Source organism: Oryctolagus cuniculus, chromosome 21 (assembly GCF_051225735.1).
Source record: "Oryctolagus cuniculus isolate XC-2025 breed Fujian yellow rabbit chromosome 21, ASM5122573v1, whole genome shotgun sequence".
Classification (NCBI taxonomy): Eukaryota; Metazoa; Chordata; class Mammalia; order Lagomorpha; family Leporidae; genus Oryctolagus; species Oryctolagus cuniculus.
The window spans coordinates 26,342,018-26,366,609 of NC_142887.1; the positions used below are offsets into that span (position 1 = coordinate 26,342,018).

Sequence of the window (24,592 nt, forward strand, 5' to 3'; positions counted from 1 at the left end):
ACCCGGAAGAAGCTCCTGGCTCCTGGCTTTGGATAGGCTCAACTCCGGCCTTTGGGCCATTGGGGAGTGAACCAATGGATGGAAGACCTCTCCCTATCTTCCCTTCTCTGTAACTGCCTCTCAAATAAATAAATCTTAAAAAAGACAAAAGGTTTAAGCCCACACTGGAGTAGTGGAACCAAAGCATTAGGAAAAGAAAGAGCAAGAAACGGAGGGAGAGAGAGAGAGGATTAGAGAACAATGAACAATTTGCTCAGAAAATAAGAAAGGTACACCCAAGAAACACAGTAAGTGGAAAGCATGAAATGACGAGGTAGGAATAAGTCCAAGCAGATAAATAAATTAAAATAAATAGGAATTAATTATATTCTCTTCTTAAAAAAGAGGTTCTGGGCCGGCGTCATGGCTCACTAGGCTAATCCTCCACCTAGCGGCACCGGCACACCGGGTTCTAGTCCCGGTCGGGGCACCGGATTCTGTCCCGGTTGCCCCTCTTCCAGGCCAGCTCTCTGCTGTGGCCAGGGAGTGCAGTGGAGGATGGCCCAAGTGCTTGGGCCCTGCACCCCATAGGAGACCAGGAGAAGCACATGGCTCCTGGCTTCGGATCAGCGCGGTGCGCTGGTCGCAGTGCTCAGGCCGCAGCGGCCATTGGAGGGTGAGCCAACGGCAAAGGAAGACCTTTCTCTCTGTCTGTCTCTCTCACTGTCCACTCTGCCTGTAAAAAAAAAAAAAAAAAAAAAAAAAAAAAAAAAAAAAAAAGACAGAGGTTCTGATTGGGTGAAAAACCCAAACCCAGATATGTGCTTATTTACAGAGACACAGGTAACACAAAATGTTGTAAAAATGGACAATGGGGGGCTGGTATTGGGGGCATCGGGTTAAGGCACTGTCTGCAACTCAGCCAACATCCCAAACTGGAGTGCTGGTTGGAGTCCTGGCTACTCTGCTACCCATCCACCTTCCTCTAATGCACCTGAGAAAGCAGCATAGGATGGCCCAAGTACTTGGGCCCCTGCCTCCCACCTAAGAGGCCTGGATGGAGCTCCTGGCTCGTGGCTTTGGCCTGGCCCAGCCCTGGCTGTTGTGGGCATTTAGGGAGTGAACAAGGGAATGGATGATCTCTCTCTCTCGCTCTCTTTCACAGCAATAAAAGAAAAAAAAAAAAAGAATGGAAAATGGCTTACCAGGCAAATGTTTACAGAAAGAAAGCATATGGGGCAATGCAAATATCAAAGTAGAATTTAAGGAAAAAATATTAAAAAGGATGAAGAGGGCCAGCACTGCGGCTCACTAGGCTAATCCTCTGCCTATGGCGCCGGCACCCCGGGTTCTAGTCCCAGTTGGGGCACCAGATTCTGTCCTGGTTGCCCCTCTTCCAGTCCAGCTCTCTGCTGTGGCCAGGGAAGGCAGTGGAGGATGGCCCAAGTGCTTGGGCCCTGCACCCACATGAGAGACCAGGAGGAAGCACTTGGCTCCCGGCTTCAGATTGGCGCAGCACACTGGCTGCAACGCGCAGCCACTTGGGGGGTGAGCCAACAGAAAAAGGAAGATCTTTCTCTCTGTCGCTCTCTCTCTCACTGTCTAACTGCCTGTCCAAAAAAAAAAAAAAGGATGAAGAAAGTGTTTTGTACAAGTTACCAGTCATGAATCTTTAATGGACATTGCAACACAGTTTTCAAATGTATAAAACAAAGGCTAAAAATAAACGCTGAAAAGGATAGGTCCATAATTGCAGTGGGAGATGCATGTACCTCTATCAGAGTCACTAGCTGGTAGATGGCTTTGTGCAGTGGGCATCCCATGAGTGCCGGTTTGAGTCCCAGTTGCTCTACTTCTCACCCAGCTCCCTGCTAATGGGCTTGGGAAGGCAGCAGACTATGACCCAAGTGATTAGGACCTTGTCACTCATGGGGGAGATCCGGGTGGAGTTCCAGGCTCCTGGCTTCAGCCTGGCCCAGCCCTGACTTTGCAGCCAGTAGGTGAACCAGTAGCTGGAAGATCTCTCTGTCTCTTCCTGTCTCTCTGTAACTTTGCCTTTCAAATAAATAAAATAGCAAATTAAAAAAAAAGTCAACAGCTGGAGAAGGCAAAAGAGATTTGAATAGTACAAATGACAAACTTGATGTCACAAGAACTTTGCTCCCAACCAAGTACATGGTTTTTTTTTTCCCCCACTGAGAAACATTCCCAATTTTTTTTTTTTTTTTTGGACAGGCAGAGTGGACAGTGAGAAAGAGAGACAGTGAGAGACAGCGAGACAGGTCTTCCTTTTTCCGTTGGCTCACCCTCCAATGGCCGCTGTGGCCTGAGCACTGCGACCAGCGCACCGCGCTGATCCGAAGCCAGGAGCCAGGTGCTTCTCCTGGTCTCCCATGGGGTGCAGGGCCCAAGCACCTGGGCCATCCTCCACTGCACTCCCTGGCCACAGCAGAGAGCTGGCCTGGAAGAGGAGCAACCCAGACAGAATCTGACACCCCGACCGGGACTAGAACCCAGTGTGCCAGCACCGCAGGTGGAGGATTAGCCTATTGAGCCACGGCGCCGGCCACATTCCCAAATTTTGATCCCATTTTGCTACCAAAGAGGTAGCTACTTTAGGTTTTTGAAATATAATTGTTTCTAGTTTTTAGCTTTTATGGATACAGCTGCTGTGAGCATTTGTGTACAAACCTTCGTGTGGAAGGAATCTCTTTATTTTTATTTTTCTTGGATAAGTACTTTGGAGTGGAGCTGCAGGATCATATGGTGGATGTATGTTCAACTGCCAGGTTTCTGGGATGGTTAGACCATGTTACATTCCCACCAGCACTGTAATCACTGTTGCAGATTGTTATTTAACTCTCATTATTACCCAACTTTTCATTTGCTGTGTTTCAACAAGCTCATTAGAATCAAAAGCCAAGATTATACATCTTTGCAGTGTTCTGTGTTTATTATAGTGCTGTACATACAAGGCCTACAATAAATATTTTTGAATGATGATTGAATTGTTATATTGTCTGCAATGTGCTTTCTTTAAAGATTTATTTTATTTATTTGAAAGACAGAGTTACAGAAAGAGGTAGAGCAGAGAGAGAGAGAGAGAGAGAGAGAGAGACGTCTTCCATCAGCTAGTTCATTCCCCCAGATGACTGCAATGACCTGAGTTGGGATGATTCAAAGTCAGGAGCCAGGAGCTTCTTCCAGGTCTCTCACATGGGTGCAGGAGCCCAAGGACTTGGGCCATCTTCTACTGGTTTCCCAGGCCACGGCAGAGAGCTGGATTGGAAATGGAGCAGCTGGGACTCAAACCAGCACCCATATGGGATGCTGGCACTGCAGGCTGGGGTTTTAACCTGCTGTGCCACAGGGCCAGCCCCTGCAGTATGCTTTAAATGAAAAACCATTTAAATGACAGAGCAGAGGCATGTGTTCAGCCCAGGGATCCTGACACAGGTTAGGAAGGCCACATCCCATATTGGAAAGCCTGGCTTCCTTTGTTTTGTTTTTGTTTTTGTTGTTGTTTTTTGTTTTGTTTTTGTTTTTTGACAGGCAGAGTGGACAGTGAGAGAGACAGACAGAGAGAAAGGTCTTCCTTTTGCCGCTGGGTCACCCTCCAATGGCCGCCGTGGCCAGCGCGCTGCAGCCAGCGCACCGCGCTGATCCGATGGCAGGAGCCAGGTGCTTCTCCTGGTCTCCCATGGGGTGCAGGGCCCAAGCACTTGGGCCATCCTCCACTGTACTCCCTGGCCATAGCAGAGAGCTGGCCTGGAAGAGGGGCAACTGGGACAGAATCCGGCACCCCAACCGGGACTAGAACCCGGTGTGCCAGCGCCTCAAGGCGGAGGATTAGCCTAGTGAGCCGCGGCGCCGGCCTTTGTTTTTTTTTTTTAAAGAACTATTTACTGGGGCCAGCATCATGGTGTAGAGGGTTGACCTCCTCCTGCAGTGCCAACATCCCGTATGGACGCCGGTGCCAGTTCCAGCTGTTACACTCCTGATCCAGCTCCCTGCTAGTGTGCCTGGGAAAGCAGTAGAGGATGGCGTAGGTCCTTGGACCCCTACACACCCATATGAGAGACTCGGAGAGGCTCCTGGCTTCTGGCTTCTGCCTGGCCCAGCCCCGGCTGTTGTGGCCATTTGAGGAGTGAACCAGCGAATGGAGATCTCCATAAGTCTGCCTTTCAAATATATAAATTCATAAACTTTATACAGAGAGAAGGAGAGGCAGAGAGAAAGAGAGAGAGAGAGAGAGAGAGAGAGAGAGATCTTCCACCCACTGGTTCACTCCTCAAATGGCCACATGGCTGGGGCTGAGCCAGGCCAAAGCCAGGAGCTTTATCCAGGTCTCCCAAGTGGGTCCTGGGGCCCAAGTATTGTGGCCATCTTCTGCTGCCTTCTCAGGTGCATTAGCAGGGAGCTCAATTGGAAGTGGGTCAGCTGGGACTAGAACTGGTGTTTATATGGGATACCGGCATCACAGGTGGCAGCTTAACCTGCTATGCCACAATGCCAGCCCCAGGGAGCCTGGGTTTGATACCCAGCTCTGGCTTCTGACTCCAGCTTCCTGCTAATGCAGACTTGGATTGAGTCTCTGTCTCCCAGCTTCAGCCTTGGTCATCGCGCGTGTCTATGGAGTAAACTAATGCTTGGGAGCTCTCTATTTCTTAAATAGTAAATGAGCAAACAAACAAAAGCAGCAGCACTTTTTTTTTTTTTTTGAAATATTTATTTAAAGGCAGAGTCACACAGAAGCAGAAGCACAGAGATAGAGAGAGAGAGGTGTCTTTCATCTGCTGGTTCACTCCCCAGGTGGCCACAACGGCTGCAGCTGTAAAGATCCGAAGCCACTCAGGTGTAGGGGCCCAAGGACTTAGGCCATCTTCTGTTTTCCCAGGCCACAGCAGAGAGCTGGATGGGAAGAGGAGCAGCTGAGACTCGAACAGGTGCCCATATGGGATGCCAGCACTGCAGGTGGCAGCTCCACTATGCCACAGCACCGGCCCCTGTAGCACATTTAAAAAACAAATACAATAGAACAAATTACCCTGGGAGAATGATGTATAACATCACTCCCTCGAAAGCAGAATTCAGTACGAGACTGGTCTGTCTTGGGCTCATTACAGAAGTCTGGGGTATACTTATTAAAGCACAAAGACAACATTTTCTACTTGCCTACGCAGTAGCTATTCTGCTTTTCTTCCTTATTGAAAAAAAAAAAAATATGTTTTGCTTGCTCAGCTTCCAGATTTCCTTGGAGCTATAGATAGTTCTGGAATGCAGCTCGGGCCAACGTATGAAGAATCTTCAAAAAATTCTTGGAAGACGCATATTATCTTTTCATTCTGTTCATCCAGCAAATATTTTGAAGTGCTCTCATATGTGAAAGTTCTAGGCCCGGCAGACTCTAGGACGGCTGCTTAAAGTAGGAAAACTTTCATTTTTTTTGTCTGTTTCCCTTTTCCCCTTTCCCTTATCTTTTGGCCAGGAATGTAGAAGAAAAGTTTCGAAGACTGAGAAGGTTCAGCAGCCTTTTTGCAAGCCTGAGGAAGGAAGCCACTTGCCAAGGGTGTCGGAAGGGAAAGACAGGGATCTGGGTTCTTGATGGCATCACAGAGTGGACATCCAGCCCTGGACAGTCCACTTCCAGATACCAAGTTACATGAAAAACATAAGGATCACGGTAACTGGGTCGGTAAAAACACAAGTCCTCGCTTGTAGAGACCCTTCGGCTGCCGCGCTGCCCCGTGCTGGATTTCCCGGACACTGCCTGTGTTTTTCTCAAGCTACCAGCCCTGTGCAGGAGCAGGCATGCTTGAGTAGGTCAAGCGGAAGTAGGTGGGTCCCAGAGATGTAATCTTTATCCGTGGTACTTTCTTCTGACGTCGGGAAGAGATGAGTCACTTGGCCTTATAGCAGCACTGGTTTTGGACAGGAAAGTTGAGGTTCAAAGGGAAGAAATAGTCAGCTTAAGGCTATAGATCACTTCAGTCCACCCTACACTGAAGTCCTACCATTTCCTGGACCTTCCTCCCCTTCGCTTCTCGGAAAATCCCATTTCTTCTCTCCATTTAAACCACTGCTTCTCAGCCTCAGCATTACTGATACTAGGGGATGGACAGTTCTTCCTGGTGAGGGAATGGGCCTGAACCTTAGAGGATACTTAGCAGTAAACCTGGCCTCTACCCAGGTACCAGCCAAGACTTCATCCTCAAGTTGTTCCAAAATTGTCTGTAGACATTGCCAGATGTCCCCTGGGGGCAGGGCCTCTCCTGGTTGAGACCCATTGCTTGAAACAGGTCAGCCGCACTCTAATATGCACTTTCCTGGTACCCGTGCAGCCCCTACAGACTTCTAGCATCATAGCTGCTACACTTGGTAGTTCAAGGTCAACAATCTGTCTCCATATTGGACTTTTTAAAAAATATTTTATTTATGTATTTGAAAGGTAAGTTACAGAGAGGCAGAGTCAGAGAGAGAGAGAGAGAGAGAGAGAGAGAGAGAGAAAGAGAGAGAGGTCTTCCATCCACTGGTTCACTCCCAAGATGGCTGTAACTGCCAGTGCTGGGCCTATCCGAAGCCAAGAGCCAGGAGCTTCTTCTGGGTCTCCCACATGGGTGCAGGGGTCCAAGACTTGGGCCATCTTCTGCTGCTTTCCCAGGCCATAGCAGAGAGCTGGGTCGGAAGTGGAGCAGCTGGGTCTCAAACCGGCACCCATATGGGATGCAGTGGCTTTACCCACTATGCCACAGCACTGGCCCCCAAATTAGACTAAGCTCCTTGAAGGCAGTAACTCCATCTGTCTCTTCTTTGTAGATCTCTGTTGATCGAACAAATAGATTGAAGAATGGTTCAGAGGACAGTCACTTGGCCTAGTGGTTAAACCACTACCTGGGGAGGCAGGGGTGGGAGGATGGGGACATTGTCACCATTGAGGCCCAGGGGCTCAAGCCATGTTGCAATGCTGGCATCAAATAATGGAGTCCTAGCTGCTCCGCTTCCCATCCAGCTTCCTGCTCATGCTTCTGGGAAGACAGTAGAAGATGGCCCAAATTCTTGGACACCTGCCCATGTGGGAAACCCAGATGAAGTTCCAGGCTCCTGGACTAGGCCCAGCTGTTGTGGCTATTTAGGGAGTGAACCAGTGGATGGAAGCAACCTCTCTCTCTCTTCATTCTGTTTTTCAAATAAATAAATAAATCTTAAGAAAAATAAACTACTTTCGGGGCCGGCGCTGTGGCGTAGCTGGTAAAGCTGCCTCCTGAAGTGCCGGTATCCCATAGGGTGCCAGTTCTAGTCCCGGCTGCTCCACTTCTGATCCAGCTCTCTGCTGTGGCCTGGGAAAGCAGTAGAAGATGGCCCAAGTCCTTGGGCCCCTGCACCCACATGGGAGATCCAGAAGAAGCTCCTGGCTCCTGGCTTTGGATTGGCTCAGCTTCAACCATTGTGGTCAATTGGGGAGTGAACCATTGGATTGAAGCCCTCTCTCTCTCTCTCTCTCTCTCTCTCTGTATCTCCTCTCTCTGTGTAACTTTGACTTTCAAATAAACAAATAAATCTTTAAAAAGAAAAAAAAAGAAAAATATACTACTTGAGATTCCTGTAGCCTATATCAGACTGGGTGGGTTTAAGTCCCGGCTTCCTGCCAGTTACAGACCCTGAGAGGCAGGGTGATGGCCCAGTTAATTGGGCTCTTGCCATCCATGTGGGAGACCTGGAGGGTATTCCCTGTGCCCAGCCTCAGCCTGACCCAGCCCCAGCATTTGCAGGCATTTGAAAAATGAACCAATGGAAGGGGACTCTCTGTCACTCTCTCTTTTCATCTGCCTCTCAGATAAATAAATAAAACAATTTTTAAAAATAATGTAACATGGCCAGCGCCGCAGCTCACTAGGCTAATCTTCTGCCTGCGGCGCTGGCACACCGGGTTCAATCCCGGTTGGGGCGCCAGATTCTGTCCCCGTTGCCCCTCTTCCAGGCCAGCCCTCTGCTGTGGCCTGGGAAGGCAGTGGAGGATGGCCCAAGTGCTTGGGCCCTGCACCCCATGGGAGACCAGGAGAAGCACCTGGCTTCTGGCTTCGGATCAGCACAGTGCGCCGGCTGCAGCAGCCATTGCGAGGTGAACCAACAGAAAAGGAAGACCTTTCTCTCTCTCTCTCTCTCACTGTCCACTCTGCCTGTCAAGAAAAAAATATTAATGTAACATAGATATTATGCTGCAGCAGGTTTAACCACCACCAGGGATACCCCATCCTGTGTTGAAGTGTCTGGGACCAAAACCCACCTCCACTTCCAATCCAGCTCCCTGCTAATGTTCCTGGGAGACAACAGGTCCTTGGGTCCTTGCCACCCACATGGGAGACCCAGAAAGAGTTCCTGACTGCTGGTTTCAACCTGGCGCAACCCACTTGTTGGCATTTGGGGTATGAGTCAGCAGATGGAGTCTCTCTCTCTCTCTTTCTCTCTCTCTCTCATTCTCTCTGTCACTCCACCTTTCAAATGGATTAAGATAATGATGAAAAGAATGATCTATGAGCAGGCTGGGAATCTAATTCAGGAACTCTGGCTCCTGATGCCAGGATTTCAGACATTCACTGCTGAAGATTCCTGTGTGTGCCTTTGCTTGGCATCGTATTTTGTAACTGCAGTCAGATGTAGATCCTGGCGAGGAAGCACCGCATGTCTGCTTGTCCATTTGGCACACCCACCTCTCAGAATGCCGGGGCTCAAGTCTCTTGTCTCTGCTTCCAAACCCAACTTCCTGTGAGGGAGGCAGCAGGTGAGGGCTCTAGTGGGTGGATCCCTGACAGTCAGGGGGGAGACTCTGACTGAGTTCCAGGCTCCTGGCTTTGTCCTGGCCCATCCCTGGCTGTCGCAGGCATTTGGAGAGTGAACTAGCAAGGGAAAGATCTCTCTGTGTCTGTTTCTGTCTCTCTAATGTTCAAATAAGTGAAATAGAAATAAATAACCATCGGTTAAAATGAAAAACGAAAGCAAACGGTTTGGCACCACTATTTGTGTACCCCTAGAAAGAAACTCGGAAAACTCTTCAGTGATCCCAGAGAGAGCAAGGGTGAGGTCCTAGTTAAGATTTCGCCTCCTGCACAGGCTCAAAGTTGAGTCGTAACCCTCTCGGTTCTAACTTCTCCTCCTGTTCTCATCCTCGACGATTGTGGGGTGTTTGTCAGAACCAAGAAACCCACTTGGTGGAAGAGGTCTTCATTACCCTCTAAGAGGGATGAGGTCATTTTGGTTTGCCAGGACCGGTGGGTCCCAGTGTGTTTGTTTAATTTTATTAGTTTTTTTTTTTTTTTTTTTAAAGGATGTTTATGAACTGTGAGAGGTGGAGTGTGAGAGCAGGAAATCCTTCGGTCCCTTGGCTGCCTACCCCTTTCTGGGAAAGAATTGCGACACTTCCTGGAGCTCTTTCGCGTGTAATCAGGTTCTAAGAAATTCAATGCTCATTTGGCTTCTGTAAAACGTGGGCCATTCACTTGCACAGTCAATTAAACTCAAAGGGCTGGCAACAAGAGGAAAGGCGCAAAGATATCACTCTCTCTCTCTCTCTCTCTCTCTCTCTCACTTGGCATTGATCCAGAGCAGTAAATGGCTCTGGGTAAGAACAGCACAGGCTCTCCATTGTCAGAACTGTGCCTCACCCCAGGTTCGAAGTTTCAAGCAAGTTCTTATCTTGCTTGAAAGAAGTTTGAGCACTACAGCTCCCCTTCATTCCCGCAAGGAAAAGCAACACCAGTTCACCGGCATTGACATTTTTGGAACAGACTCTTTATTTTGGCATAATTTAATCTACAAAACAGACACAAAGCCAGGGCAGAGGACACCCTCGCCCATTCCCGTTTCCCCTGATGCTGTCAGCTAACAGAGCGCTGGCACAGTTCTCAAAACTAAGGGCCAACACGAATGCCCCAGACTTTATTTGGATTTCATTGTTTTTCCCTTAGTATGTCCTTTCTGTGTTCTGGAATCCTGCACTGGATTATTGATTGATTATCAGCTTCTGGATGTACTTTTTTTTTAAATTAAGTTTTATTTATTTATTTGAAAGTCAGAGTTGCAGAGTAGGGGAAGGATAAAAAGATTTTTCTATCTGCTGATCCAAAGTCAGGAGCCAGGAGCTACATCCAGGTCTCCCACGTGGGCGCAAGAACCCAAGCACTTGGGCCATCTTCTGCTGCTTCCCCAGGCACGTTAGCAGGGAGCTGGATTGGAAGTGGAGAAGCTGGTATTGGAACCAACACTCATAGGAGATGCCCGGGGTTGTAGGAGGCAGTTTAACCCGCTGTGCCTCAACACGGGATCCAGCATCCATTGTTGCCAAGGATGTCATGATTAATTTCAGTAAAGGATATTTCTCTGAATTGCTGATTTAACTCAAATTTACCTTCCCAGACATACCGGAAGCCTTAACTCCAAAATGACAACTGAATCCCTCTCTCCTTTGGTGAGGTGGCATTGCTTTTAGGTGAGTCTGTGAGTTTGTGCCTGACCTGGCTTGTAGGAGACTGGATTTCCTGAGAATGATCTAGAGACTGTGAAATTAAAAAAAAAAAATTCTCTCTTTTATTTATAGCTGACTTTGCACATCTGATGTTCATGTGTGGAAAGACAGCAAGCTGTATTTTTTCCTGTTCTCTGATCATTTAAAAAAAAGAAATGAAAACAGCCAGGATTTATGTGGTACCAAGAGCCGGTCGGGTAAAACACAGACTAAACTCTGGCTTGGCGAGAAAAGGGAATATAAGCAGAGAGAAGCTTCAGCAGGCAGTATAATTTTGTTATATAATTATATTATATAATTATATTATATAATTTTGTTATGGGGGCGACCATGCATTCACACTCTACTCACTGTAACCCGCAGCGTTGCCTTGGAAAACAGATGGACTTAGGGTAGTTTTTCAGCTCAACCACATATTATTGGGCAACTTTGGACAAGTTGCTTAATTTCCCTGAGCCCCAGTTTCCCTATCTCTAAAATGAAAATTGAAGGGCGGGCATCTGGCACAGGGGTTAAGAAGCTACTTGGGATGCCTGCATTCTACATCAGAGAGCCTGGCTTTAAGTCCCTCTCCTTTGCTCCTGATTCCAGCTTCCTGCTAATGCACACTCTAGGAGGCTCAGGTGATGTTTCAAATAGCTGGGTCCCTGCCAATCCTGGGAGAGACTTGGGTTGAGTTTTCATTCCTGGGCTTTGGCCTGACCCAGCTAGGGCTGTTGTAGGCATTTGAGAAGTGAACCAGTGGATCGATCTCTCTCTTTCTCTCTCGCTACATCTTTTTACCTTTCAAATAAACAAGTAAATGAACAAAATGAAAATTGAGTATTGAATAAGATAAGGCATCTAAGACTGTATGACACAAAGGGCGCATGTAACATGTGTGAAATGTTGTTATTTCCAAAGGTGGCCCCTGATACCAGCCAGCACTCCTGGGCTCTTTTAAGGCTATCATTAAAAAAAAAATGATATATTTATTTGAAAAGCAGAGAGAAAGGGAGAGGGAGAGGGAGAGGGAGAGGAGGAGAGACCTTCTATCTATGGGGCCAGGCAAAGCCAAAGCCAGGAGCTTCATCAGAGTTTCCTCTTTTTGTGGGTGCAGGGGCCCAAGCACTTGGGCCATCTTCCACTGCCTTCCCAGGTGCATTAGCAGGGAGCAGGATCAGAAGTGGAGCAGCCGGGACTTGAACCTTGGTTCACCTGTGATGTTGGTGTTACAAGCGGCAGTTTAGCTTGCTACACTGCAACACGACCCCCAAGGCGATCATTAATCTCATCCTTTCTTCCAGTTTTAGATATTTGGTAGCCAAGAAATTTGACAGATCCCAACAGGTCACATGGAATAATAGGATATCCAAGTCTTTAAAATATGCCTAAGTAAGTATAAAATTTGATTGCTACTCACAAGTGAGGGACAAGGCCCAAAAAGCTGGAAAAGCATCCCAGTGATGGTTGCCAAAGGAGTTTTCTCCAGTCATATCTCCCCCAGCTCTAGAACAAAACCCTTGCTTGAACCGTGGGTAGACCAGAACTGTATTTCAGGTCATGTGCACAGGGTGAGCAACCACCTGCCCGGTGCACGTGGTCTGAAATACGATTCCCGGCAGAGGACTGCAAACACTGGCTGAGCACCCAGACCTGTGACCTATGACCTCCGGCGAGATTCCAGGGGCAGAGTTTGGATTTCGCCATAACTGGGGGTTGGTGGCTGGAGGCGGCTGTTCTGTACCTGATAAGGTGAGTGTGCGGTCAGGTCTAGCGGAGAAGAGATGGGCATCTGCCACTTTAAAATGTGACTTTGTTGTTGTTTTACACAAAACACCATCGTTTGTCCTTTGGAGACAACTCGGATTCTGCAGCATATAATTCTGGAATATTCGTTTTAGGGGCCTGGTGCTGCTGTGCTGTGGATTAAGCGCTACCTGTGACATCAGCATCCCATATCTGAGTACCAGTTCCAGTTCTGGCTGCTCTGCTTCCAATCTGGCTCCCTGCTAATCCTCTACTGCCTTTCCAGGCCACAGCAGAGAGCTGGCCTGGAAGAGGGGCAAGCGGGACTAGAACCTGGCGCCCACATGGGATGCTGGTGCCACAAGGCGGAGGATTAACCAAGTGAGCCACGGCGCCAGCCCCTAGTGGTGTTTTTTAAAAGATATTTATTTATTTATTTGAAAGGCAGAGTTACTGAGAGGCAGAGGCAGAGAGAGAGAGAGAGAGAGAGAGAGAGAGAGGTCTTCATCCACTGGCTCACTTCCCAAATGGCCGCAATGGCCTGAGCTGTGTCGATCTGAAGCCAGGAGCTTCTTCCAGGTCTCCCACGCGGGTACAGGGGCCCCAGTACTTGGGCCATCTGCTACTGCTTTCCCAGCTCATAGCAGAGAGCTGGATCAGAAGTGGAGCAACTGGGACTCCAACCAGTGTCCATATGAGATGCTGGCACTGCAGAGGGGGCTTTATCCTCTGCGCCACAGCCCCAGTGCCTCACGTAAAGTTTTTAGAATATTTGTTTTCTATAAGCGTTTGGAAACCCCCGGATGCATGGTTTTTAATTTTTTTTTTGCACTCAAATAAGCTCATGTTTGACTCCTGTTCTTTCCCACTACCTTGCAGTGACCTATGACCTCGTGGGTGGCCAGGAGGAGGAAGGGTAACTGCTGGACTGGAACCGGAAGACGTGGGTTAGCACAGAGCCCAACTGGCTGACCTGAAATCAAGGGCTTCCTCTTTTTTTTTTCTTTGTTTTTGTTCATGCTGGAACAGTGGGAATGGCTGAACACAACCTTAGCCGAATGCCTGGGGCACAGGAAGGAGCCTGTTTAATTTAGAGCTCAGGGCTCCAGAACTAAGGCAGCCGGGCAGCCCCAGCGGCAAACTCTCCGGAGGTGTCTGAAGGAGGCACTAGCAACGGAACCAAGCCCTGGTCCTGCAGAGTGGGTTCTGGGGCTTGGGACAGTCGCCAGCTCAGCATCTCAGACAGCGACTCCAGGGCAGCTCAGGACAGAGACAGCACACGCGAAGAAAGGGAGACTTTCCAGCCCCCCAGACTACACGCAGGAGTAGATCCGCAGGCGCCCTGGCGCAGGGGGTGAAGTGCTGCCCGAGGCCCCAGCATCTCAGATGGCCAATGGTTTGGGTCCCGCCCAGGTGGGAGATCCGGAAGAAGCTCCTGGCTTCTGGTTTCAGCCTGGCCCAGCCCTGGCTGTTTGCTGCCATTTAGGAAGTGAATCAGCGGATGGAGGACCTCTCTCTCTCTCTCTCTCTCCCCCTCTCTGTAACTCTGCCTTTCAAATAAATAAAGATCTTTTTCAAAAAAAAAATGTTTGTGGAAAGTAGAAATAAAAGGCAAGTTCATTTTTGGTACTAAAAGCTTTTGAAATCCATGAGGGGTGTTCAAAAATTTCATGAAAAATGTCTATTATGAAAAACCTAGACACCCATTTCCATTTTTTTGGCACCAAAATAAATTTACCATTCACTTCGATTTGTTCCATGAACATTTTGAAGTTCCCTTGTACAAATGGGAGGGAGGCAGGGGGGAGTTCCTACAGAGGCAGCCGCCAGGTGACCAAATGCCTGTACAGCACCACGGGTCTTTGAGCCCTCTCCCCTCCCCCTCCCCCTCCCCCTCCCCCTCCCTTCCCTTCCCTTTCCTTCCCTTCCCTTCCCTTTCCTTTCCTTTCCTTTCTTGAGTTAGAGTTACAGACAGTGAGTGGGAGAGACAGAGAGAAAGATCTTCCTTCCGTTGGTTCACTCCCCAAATGGCCACAATGGCTGGAGCTGCGCCAATCCGAAACCAGGAGCCAGGAGCTTTTTCCTGGTCTCCCACATGAATGCAGGGGCTTAAGCCATAGCAGAGAGCTGGACTGGAAGTTGAGCAGCCAGGACGAGAACCGGTGCCTATATGGGATGCCGGCACTGCAGGAAGAGGATTAACTTACTGCACCGAGGTGCTGGCCCCAGGGTCTTTGAGTCTTTTCCTGCCTTCAGGGTCAAGCCGACAGCTGCTGAGTATGGCTTTGACCAGAAGTAAAGGTCTCTCCAATTGAAATACTTCAGCAATGTCTTGAAAAGCCAGACTTGTCCAAGACTATCGAAAGTGCTCTGATTCTAAGTCTCACCTGAAAGTCTTTGGAAAAGTCATCAAAAGCAAAACTTTCCATTTTTAAAATTTTTAATGGTTTATTATTAGAGAGAGAGAGAGAATCTTCCCTCTGCTGCTTTACTCCCCAGATGGCTGCAATGACCAGGGCTGGGTCAGGCTGAAACCATGAACCTCGAACCCCATCGGGGTCTCCTACATGTGGGTGGCAGGGGCCCAAGCACTTGGGCATCTTCTACTGCCTTCCCAGGTGCATTAGCAGGGAGCTGGATCAGCAGTGGAGCAGCTGGGACTTGAACCAGTGCTCATATGGAATGCTGGTATCCCAGGCAGCTACTTAACCGGCTATGCCACAATGCCAGCTCCTGTAAACAAAGTGTTCTAAAGGGATTCCCCTGATCTTGATTGAGCAACTGTCCCACACTCCCCCAGGGGCCAGCGTTGAGGAGGAGGAGAGCAACCTGAAACTCTCCACCCATGCTCTGTCATTTGCATGGGGTGCTTTTTTCTGAATGTCCAGGGTCTGGGTAAACTTAGCCATGGCACCTGCAGTAAACGGATATTTCCAGCATCATGATCGAAACCACTCAGAAAACCTTGACTCGGCATCGTGCATTCATCAAACACTGCCAATTTTAGGGAAGCAGGACTAGAGGAGGGGAGAGGCATGCAAATACAAGGAGTACCTCAAAATGCTTGTGGAAAAACAAAATTAAAAGTATGGGTGCAGGGGTGGGTGTTGGGCTGAGCGGTTAAGAGACACTGGTGAGAAGCCTGAATCTCATACCGGAATGCCTGTCCAGCTCCAGCTCCCTGCTAGTGCATGTCCTGGGAGGCAGTGGTAATGGCTTGAATAATTGGGTTCCTACCACCTGCACGAAGACTTAGATTGCGTTCCTAGCTCCCAATCCAGCACCCCTCCTTCCCATGATGCACCTGAGTCTCCTCCAGCACCAGGAAGGAGGGGAGGCCCAGGGGCACACGTAAACCGAGCTCCACTTGGAGGTGGTATGTGAACTCCCCCGGAGGACGTCATGCATGCTGAGCCACACCCAAACCCCACCCCGTCTGGATATTCTGTCAGGGCACTGCCTCCTACCCAAATAAAAGGGACCACAGGACTGGGGCACAGCCCCTCTGTCACCCTGGTGGGCAGCCTGTGCTCTCTCTCTCTGGACCTCTCATGGGGAGCGTCTCTCCTCATGGGGTTGCCTGCACTCACACCTGAATGTATACTCACTCTTGCTTTAAATCAATTTTCTCCCAATATTGTATTTACTTGTGTCCTTGCTTGGAATTCTTTTTTTTTTTTTTTTTAAGATGTAGTTTTTACTTATTTATTTGAAAGTCAGAGTTAGAGAGAGAGAGAGAGAGAGAGAGAGAGAGAGAGAGATATCTTCATCCACTGGTTCACTCCCCAAACTGCTGCAACAGCCAGGGCTGGGCCAGGCTGAAGTCAGGAGCCGGAGCTTCATCTGGGTCTCCCAAGTGGGTGTAGGGGCCCAAGTACTTGGACCATCATCCACTGCTTTCCCAGGCACATTAGCAGGGAACTGGATGGGAAGTGGAGCAGCCGGGACTCGAACTGGTGCCAACATGGGATCCTTAACCTGCTACACCATGATGCGAGCTCCCCCCCTTTCTTTAAAGTATGAGTTCATTACGGTACCCCAAATGTGTTCACAATACAAGGGAAGATACACATTATGAAAGCCTATGCATTGATGTCAAAATTTGGGGGCACCAAAATAAACCCATACTTTTAATTTCAATTTTTATGACCTTTTTGAAGTATTCTCATAGTTCCAGTGCTGAATACCTGTAATGAGCCCTCAGCAGTGGTGCTACTGAGGAAACAGGCCTAACACCCCAGCATCATCAGGGAAAGCTTCATAAAGAAGGGCATGATCCGGGCAAGCGCTGTGGCACAGCGGGTTGAGCCCCTGACCTGCAGCACCACATCCCATCTGGGCACCAGTTCAAGTCCCAGCTGCTCCACTTCCAATCCAGCTGTCTGCTGATGAGCCTGGGAAAGCAGCAGAGGATGGTTCAAGCGCGTGGGCCCCTGCAACCTACATGGGAGACCCAGAAGAAGCTCCTGGCTCCTGGCTTCAGATTGGGTTAGCTCCAGGCCTTGTAGCCATTTGGGGAGTGAACCAGCAGATGGAAGATCTCTCTCTCTCTACCTCTCTCTGTGACTCTGTCTTTCAAATAAATAAATATTTTGTTTAAAAGGAGGGGATGTTTGCATGGGCTTTTAAGGGTGAATAGGAGTTTGTGCAGGATTTAGCTTTTCTTATCCCAACTGCGTCCCATCTCCCTGCTTGAGAAGCTTGATGTGGGGCTGGTACTGTGACATAGTAGGTTAAACCTCCGTCTGTAGCACCAGCATCCTATATGGGCACTGGTTTGAGTCCCGGCTGTTCTACTTCTGATCCAGCTCCCTGCTAGTGGCCTGGGAAAGCAGCAGAGGATGGCCCAAGTGCTTGGGCCCCTAAACACATGTAGGAGACCTGGAAGAAGCTCCTGGCTTCAGATCGGCCATTTGGGGAGTGAACCAGCAGATGGAAGACCTCTCTGTCTCTCCCTCTGTCTGTAACTCTGCCTCTCAAATAAATAAGGAAATCTTAAGAAGAAGAAGGAGAAGGAAGCGGGGGGAGGAAGTAGAGGAGGAGGAGGAAGCAGCAGCTAGATGCTATCTGACCCCTGAGATAGACCCTCAGGAAGACAATCATCTGGAGCTAAAAGGACCTGAAGCTGACAAATATCCATTCAAGGTCTAACACCTGCTGCCCTTGCAGGAGAGCGTGAAGAGCTCCTCCAGGACTCCTTTGTTCTCATCTAACTCATCCCTTTCTCCCCTCCGACCTCCAGCCCCTGTAAGACTTCATGAAAGCCGGCGCCGCGGCTCACTAAGCTAATCCTCCACCTAGCAGCACTGGCACACCGGCTTCTAGTCCCGGTCGGGTCACCGGATTCTGTCCCGGTTGCCCCTCTTCCAGGCCAGCTCTCTGCTGTGGCCAGGGAGTGCAGTGGAGGATGGCCCAGGTGCTTGGGCCCTGCACCCCATGGGAGACCAGGAGAAGCACCTGGCTCCTGCCATCGGATCAGCGCGGTGCACCAGCCGCAGTGCGCCAGCCACGGCGGCCATTGGAGGGTGAACCAACGGCAAAAGGAAGACCTTTCTCTCTGTCTCTCTCTCTCACTGTCCACTCTGCCTGAAAAAAAAAAAGACTTCATGAAAGAACCCTGGAGCAGGAACAGGAGGAGAGAGGACACCTGTACGTCCCACCCCTGGGCCTAGATCTCCCCACCTCCGACTTCCCTGCTTTGACTCTTGCCCTAAAGCAGCAGGAAGGAACTTCCAAAGGACTATTCCTCTCCCTAGCAGGCCCGGGAGAGGTTCTCTCTGGGTCAGGAGCTGGGACCTGTCCCCCACACCCACCTCGCCTCCTCTCTGCACGGTGAGATCGCCGCCTTCTGTCTTTCCTCTGCTTTTGGCTCTCTGTACCCTCACTTGGCGCTCTGGCAGCTGTAAATCCTCCTCGGCATTTCTTTTTAAAAAATATTTATTTATTTGTTTGTTTGTTTATATTTAGTTGAAAGGCAAGAGAGACTGTGAGAGGAGACAGAGATCTTCCCTCTGCTGCTTCACTCCCCCAAATCAATGCAACAGCCGGGGCTGGGCCAGCCTGGAGCTGGTAGCCAGATGGGTAGAAGGGGCCTTCCCGGGGACCACATTAGCAGGAAGCTGGGATGGAGAGTGGAGACAGGGCTGGCCCCCAAGGACGGTGATACTGGGAGGCAGGCATCTCAAGTGGGGTCTTCCCTGCTGCACTAAGGGCCCACACCCCTCCTTGCTATTTCTTTTTTTTTTTCTTTAAGGTTTATTTATTTGAAAGTCAGAATTACACACAGAGAGGAGAGGCAGAGAGAGAGACACACACACACACACACACAGAGAGGTCTTCCATCCGCTGGTTCACTCCCCAGTTGACTGCAACGGCCGGAGCTGCGCTGATCCGAAGCCAGGAGCCAGGAGCTTGTTCCATGTCTCCCACGTGGGTGCAGGGGCCCAAGCACTTGGGCCATCTTCTATTGCCTTCCCAGGCCATAGCAGAGAGCTGGATCAGAAGTGGAGCAGCCAGGACTCGAACCAGCACCCATATGGGATGCTGGCACTGCAGGCCAGGGCATTAATCCACTGCACCACAGCCAACAGTTAGGACAACAGTTAGGACACTATGTTCCTTATTGCAGTGCCAGCTCTGCTCCGGATTCTAGCTCCCTGCTAATGCAGACCCTGGAGAGCATGGCGATGGCTCAAGTAGTTGGGTCCCTGCTACCCATGAGGGAGACCTGGAATGAATTTCCGGGTCCTGGCTTCAGACTGGCTCAACCCTGGCTGTTGTGAGCATTTGGAAAGTGAACCCAGGTGTAGGTAGGCCTTGACATGTTTATCTGCCTTCTGCCCTTGGCCTCTGGCTGGACAGGTTTCACTGGCTCCCCTGGGAAAATGGGCAGCTGACAAAAAGCCCAGAGGCCCTGCAACCTTGCAGTTAAGTGCCCTTGTTTGCATATCCTGGTTCCAGAACAGGAACTGCTTGTTGGGAATTGATTAGGGAGACAGAGTTACTGACCGAGTGGATTTGCTTCCAGCTGCAGGCAGCAGCCTCCCTGAGACAGAGCGGACCTGCAGGGCTGTTTCCACAGATGAACATCTCCCGCTCTGTTCTCTTTCTCCTTGAACCCTCTCCTGGGAAGAAGCCAGGGCGTGAGAAACCAGAGTGGCAGAGCCCAAAAGGCTGTGTTGTTGTCCTCTTACTGTGCAGTTCCCTTCATTTTCAAAGGAGACGTGCAGGAGGGTGTGTGGCTAAGTGCATGTGAGGGGCTATGCCGAGCACCTGGCAACAGTCCTCTCTCTCTCTCTCTCTCTCTCTCTCTCTCTCTTTTATTCCTGCAAGTCAGAAACCGGCCTCATTGCTGCGACTCTCTGAGAGCTGAAGCCCAAAGCGACGGCCAGGCATTGCCGGTGAACCTGGGATTCGAACCCTGGTCCCTGTGACTTTTGATCTGTGCCCGTGTCCTGAAGGTTGCACAGACCTGGAAAGGACCCAGGCCTGCCCCGCTGCCTTGAGGATGTGACACTTCTCAGGCAGCCTCCACTTTCAGTGATTTGCATTTTATGAGCTAGAAACCGAAAAGTCCACTTAGGGTGTCTGAAACCAGCAAAAGAATGCAACTTTCAGTCTTGTTCCCACTCCTTGGCTGGGGGAGTGGATTGGTGGGGCCTGGTGCTGTTTGCTGTGTCAACAGCAGCCCAGGGGCGGGCAGAGCCCTCACCTGGCTAAATAAACAGCAGCTGGAGGCCCTGGCAGGGCGGGCAGGCAGGCTTCCGGGCCAAGCTTCCCTTTGTAGGTGAGCAACACGGTTGCCCACAGCTGGGGAGCCTGGGACCCAGGGCTCTGGCCCCTGCAATGCCACCATTAACACTTCGCTTCTGCTTGTTGCTCCTCATCCCTAACGTGCAGGAGACCAAGCTGAGGGTGCCCGAGTCCAAAACTGCAGGAGTTCCTCTGATGGAAGCATGTGGACGGTAGATTGCAGCTGCCTGGGTTCTAGAATGAGATTTGTGGCTTACAGACTCTGAGATTTTAGACGAGTCCTGAAGTGTTCAGAGCCCCGCTTTTCCTATCAGTGACCGAGAACTTTGGTAGGGTGCATCTTCATGGGATCGTCAAGAAGCCAGAGGGTAGAAGAAACACAACATTCCAGAACATTCTGTGACGGCCAGGAGGGGCCTTTCCTTTGACTCTCGCCCTTTCTAAAAAGTTGTTTATTTCTTTGAGAGACAGAGATGGACAGAAAGAGCTCTCATCCACTGGTTCACTCTTCAAATGCCCACGTTGGCCAGGGCTGGGCTGGGGCTGAAGCAGAGGGCAGGAACTCAACTCAGGTGTTCCACACGAGTGGCAGGAACCCAACCACTTGCACAGCCTGACCCCAGCTCCCTGCTAATGCACACCTTAGGAGGCAGCAGTGGTGGCTCGAGTAGGTTCCTGCCACCCAGGTGGGAGACCTGGATAGGACTCTCTGGCTACCAGCTTTCACCTGGCTCAGCCCTGGCTGTTCTGGGCATTTGGCGAGTGAGCCAGTGGATGCAAGATCCCTGTCTCTGCCTCTTAAACTGGAAAAGAAAAAAAAAAGACTATGCTGGAGGCATTGGGTGGCACTTAGGGTTTCCCTCCAGGGTTGGGATGGGGTGAGTCAAATGAGGCACATACAGGAGCAAAATTTAAGGGCAAAGCCCTAAAGGCAGTAATCAAGATGAAGAACATTTAGATGCAGCATTTCCAAATTAATGCAAAAACTCCCTGATGAAAAATACCAATTTTTAAAGTCAAGCAGTATTAGCATTCTTGATTTTTTTTTCCCTTTTGCTGCAGGCTCTGAGGAGGTTGGGTCTGTGTTGGATGTGAATCCCACATTGCTCCGTAACCATCAGGGGCATGTAGGTCCCTCTGAAGACCCCAGGTGGGCGACCCAGAGGTCCAGAGTTCCAGGACCGAGGAGTTCCTGGGATGGGGCAGGGGCTCAGTACTTGAACTGGCACAGTCTTGCACAACCAGGAGGCTGGGTTACTTGCCCAGAGAGAGAAACCAAGCCACTTGCTAGCACTCAGAACTTATCACTGACTGTGTGCTTTTAGGCAGAGCGCTCAGTGCATCCCTAATTCAGTTGCTTATTGGAGGCACAGAAAGGCTAAAGAGTGACCCCGGACGGGACTCACTGGCAGATCTCCGTGGCTCCAGCATCAGGTTTGTCGGGCTCTTTCTTGGGTGTCCTGCCTACTGCCCCTGATCCACGTCCACCCCTGGGGTGCCTGAGGTCGGCATCCTCCTCCAGTGCTCAGTGAGGGCTTGTTTGCCTGAAACCTGCCCAGAAGGCCCAGGCTTCTTTATTATCATTATTAGCACTATCATTACCACGGCATTTTCTTTTTCATCTGCTTGAAAGGCAGAGTGAGAGCAAGAACAAGTGAGAGAGAGAAGGAGAGGGAGAAATATTTTTAATCTGCTGGTTTATTCTCCAAAATGCCCACAACAGCTGTTGCCTCCAGGATACATTAGCAGGACACTGGACAGGCAGCAGAGCAGCTGGGTCTCAAAGCAGGCACCCGGTTTGGGATGCAGGTGTCCCAAGCCGAGGTTTAACCTGCTGCACCACGCAGTAACCCCTCAATTCCTCTGTTGTTGTTGTTGTTTTTTTTTTTTTTTTTACAGGCAGAGTGGACAGTGAGAGAGACAGAGAGAAAGGTCTTCCTTTTGCCGTTGGTTCACCCTCCAATGGTCGCCACGGCCGGCGCGCTGCGGCTGGTACACCGCGCTGATCCGATGGCAGGAGCCAGGTACTTCTCCTGGTCTCCCATGGGGTGCAGGGCCCAAGCACTTGGGCCGTCCTCCACTGCACTCCCTGGCCACAGCAGAGAGCTGGCCTGGAAGAGGGGCAACCGGGACAGAATCCGGCGCCCCGACCGGGACTAGAACCCGGTGTGCCAGCGCCGCAAGGCAGAGGATTAGCCTAGTGAGCCGCGGCGCCGGCAATTTCTCTGTTTTTTAAAGATTTATTTATTTATTTGAAAGGCAGAGTTACAGAGAGGGGGGATAGGGAGGGAGAGGGAGAGAGAGAGAGAAAGATTTTCCATCTGCTGGTTCACTCCCCAAATGGCCGCAACAGTCAGGTTTGGGCCAGACTGAAGCCAGGAGCCTGGAACTCCATCCGAGTCTCCCATGTGGGTGGCAGGGGTCCAGGCACTTGAGCCATTTTCTGCTGCTTTCCCAGGTGCCTTAGCAGGGAGCTGGATTGGAAGTGGAGCAGCTGGAACTCAAACCAGTGCTCATATAGGCGCCAGGTGCCACAACGCCAGCCCCGGCGATCAATTTCCTCTTTAAAACTGGCATCATGACTTTTTTTTTTAAAGGTAATTGTGGGGCCGTGTGCAGACCCGCGTGTGGCGCAGGCAAGGACCCTGAAAATAAACAGCCGCTAGCTTGCGAGCCGCCTTCTCCGGGCCTGCGTCCGAGTCTCCGCTGCTGCGGGCCCGCTCCGACGCCGAAGATCTAACTGCAGCCATGAGCAGCAATGAGTGCTTCAAATGTGGACGATCTGGCCACTGGGCCCGGGAATGCCCTACTGGTGGAGGCCGTGGTCGTGGAATGAGAAGCCGCGGCAGAGGTGGTTTTACCTCGGATAGAGGTTTCCAGTTTGTTTCCTCATCTCTTCCAGACATCTGTTACCGCTGTGGTGAGTCTGGCCATCTTGCCAAGGATTGTGATCTTCAGGAGGATGAAGCCTGCTATAACTGCGGTAGAGGTGGCCACATTGCCAAGGACTGCAAGGAGCCCAAGAGAGAGCGAGAGCAATGCTGCTACAACTGTGGCAAACCAGGCCATCTGGCTCGTGACTGTGACCATGCCGATGAGCAGAAGTGCTATTCTTGTGGAGAATTTGGACACATTCAAAAAGACTGCACCAAGGTGAAGTGCTATAGGTGTGGTGAAACTGGTCATGTAGCCATCAACTGCAGCAAGACAAGTGAAGTCAACTGTTACCGCTGTGGCGAGTCAGGGCACCTTGCACGGGAATGCACGATCGAGGCTACAGCCTAATTATTTTCCTTTGTCGCCCCTCCTTTTTCTGATTGATGGTTGTATTATTTTCTCTGAATCCTCTTCACTGGCCAAAGGTTGGCAGATAGAGGCTACTCCCAGGCCAGTGAGCTTTACTTGCCGTGTAAAAGGAGGAAAGGGGTGGAAAAAAAACGACTTTCTGCATTTAACTACAAAAAAAGTTTATGTTTAGTTTGGTAGAGGTGTTATATATAATGCTTTGTTAAAGAACCCCCTTTCCGCGCCACTGGTGAATAGGGATTGATGAATGGGAAAAGTCGAGTCAGACCAGTAAGCCCGTTCTGGGCTTCTTGAATATATTCCCATGTAGGAGGTAAAACCAATTCTGGAAGTGTCTGTGAACTTCCATAAATAACTTTAATTTTAGCATAATGATGGCCTTGGATTGTCTGACCTCAGTAGCTATTAAATAACATCAAGTAACATCTGTATCAGGCCCTCATAGAACATACAGTTGGGTGGGAGTAAACAAAATAAAGACAGACATGCGTGTTAGTGGCTATGCGAGAGACATCGAGATAAAAGCCTAAACAGGAACAACTTCATCACAGCGTTGATGCTGAACGTACAGATGATGATGGCAAAGGTTTAGAACACATTTTTTCAAAGACTAAATCTAAAACCCAGAGTAAACATCGATGCTCAGAGTTAGCATAATTTGGAGCTATTCAGGAATTGCAGAGAAATGCATTTTCACAGAAATCAAGATGTTATTTTTGTATACTATATCACTTAGACAACTGTGTTTCATTTGCTGTAATCAGTTTTTAAAAGTCAGATGGAAAAAGCAACTGAAGTCTTAGAAAATAGAAATGTAATTTTAAACTATTCCAATAAAGCTGGAGGAGGAAGGGGAAAAAAAAAAAAAAAAAAAAAAATAAAGGTAATTGTGGGGATAAAAGAGGGCCACGTGCGTGCAGGCCTTGCCCAGTCCTTGTGGGGCTCGCCTGTTAATTACTTTTCCCTTCTCTTTGGTTCTCTTCCAAGTATACATCACAGATGCCTCACTTGTAGTCAGTAGCCACAGATGATTTGACCCCTCATTAACTCATCCCCCCAGTTTTTATTATCTGCGTGCCGTTTGTCAAGCATCTCTAGGTAGTGGGTGCTAAGGATATTGTGAGAACCAAGAACCTGGCTTAAAAAAAAAAAAGCAAAAACGGAACATCAGAAATGATCCAAAACTCCCCAGAAATTTCCAGAGAAACTGAACAAAAAGATTCGTGCTAAAACTCACCCAGAAGTCAGAAACCATGTTTTACGATTGTTTCAAATGAATTCTGAGTCCGGGCAGCACTCCTTAGCAGG

General features: G+C 49.7%; 1 protein-coding gene across 1 annotated transcript; it reads left to right on the forward strand.

Moving 5' to 3' along the window:
* The first annotated feature begins 22,554 nt into the window (after positions 1-22,554).
* On the forward strand, positions 22,555-24,166 carry LOC149119866 (CCHC-type zinc finger nucleic acid binding protein-like). The gene has a single exon (XM_089323333.1). It carries the CDS (start codon positions 22,727-22,729, stop codon positions 23,261-23,263), a length of 537 nt encoding a protein of 178 aa, XP_089179459.1. The 5' UTR covers positions 22,555-22,726; the 3' UTR covers positions 23,264-24,166.
* The last annotated feature ends 426 nt before the right edge of the window (positions 24,167-24,592 follow it).

Bases quoted from the DNA above. Each gene is read 5' to 3' on its own strand.
- LOC149119866 (XM_089323333.1), top strand. From the start codon at position 22,727: ATGAGCAGCAATGAGTGCTTCAAATGTGGACGATCTGGCCACTGGGCC.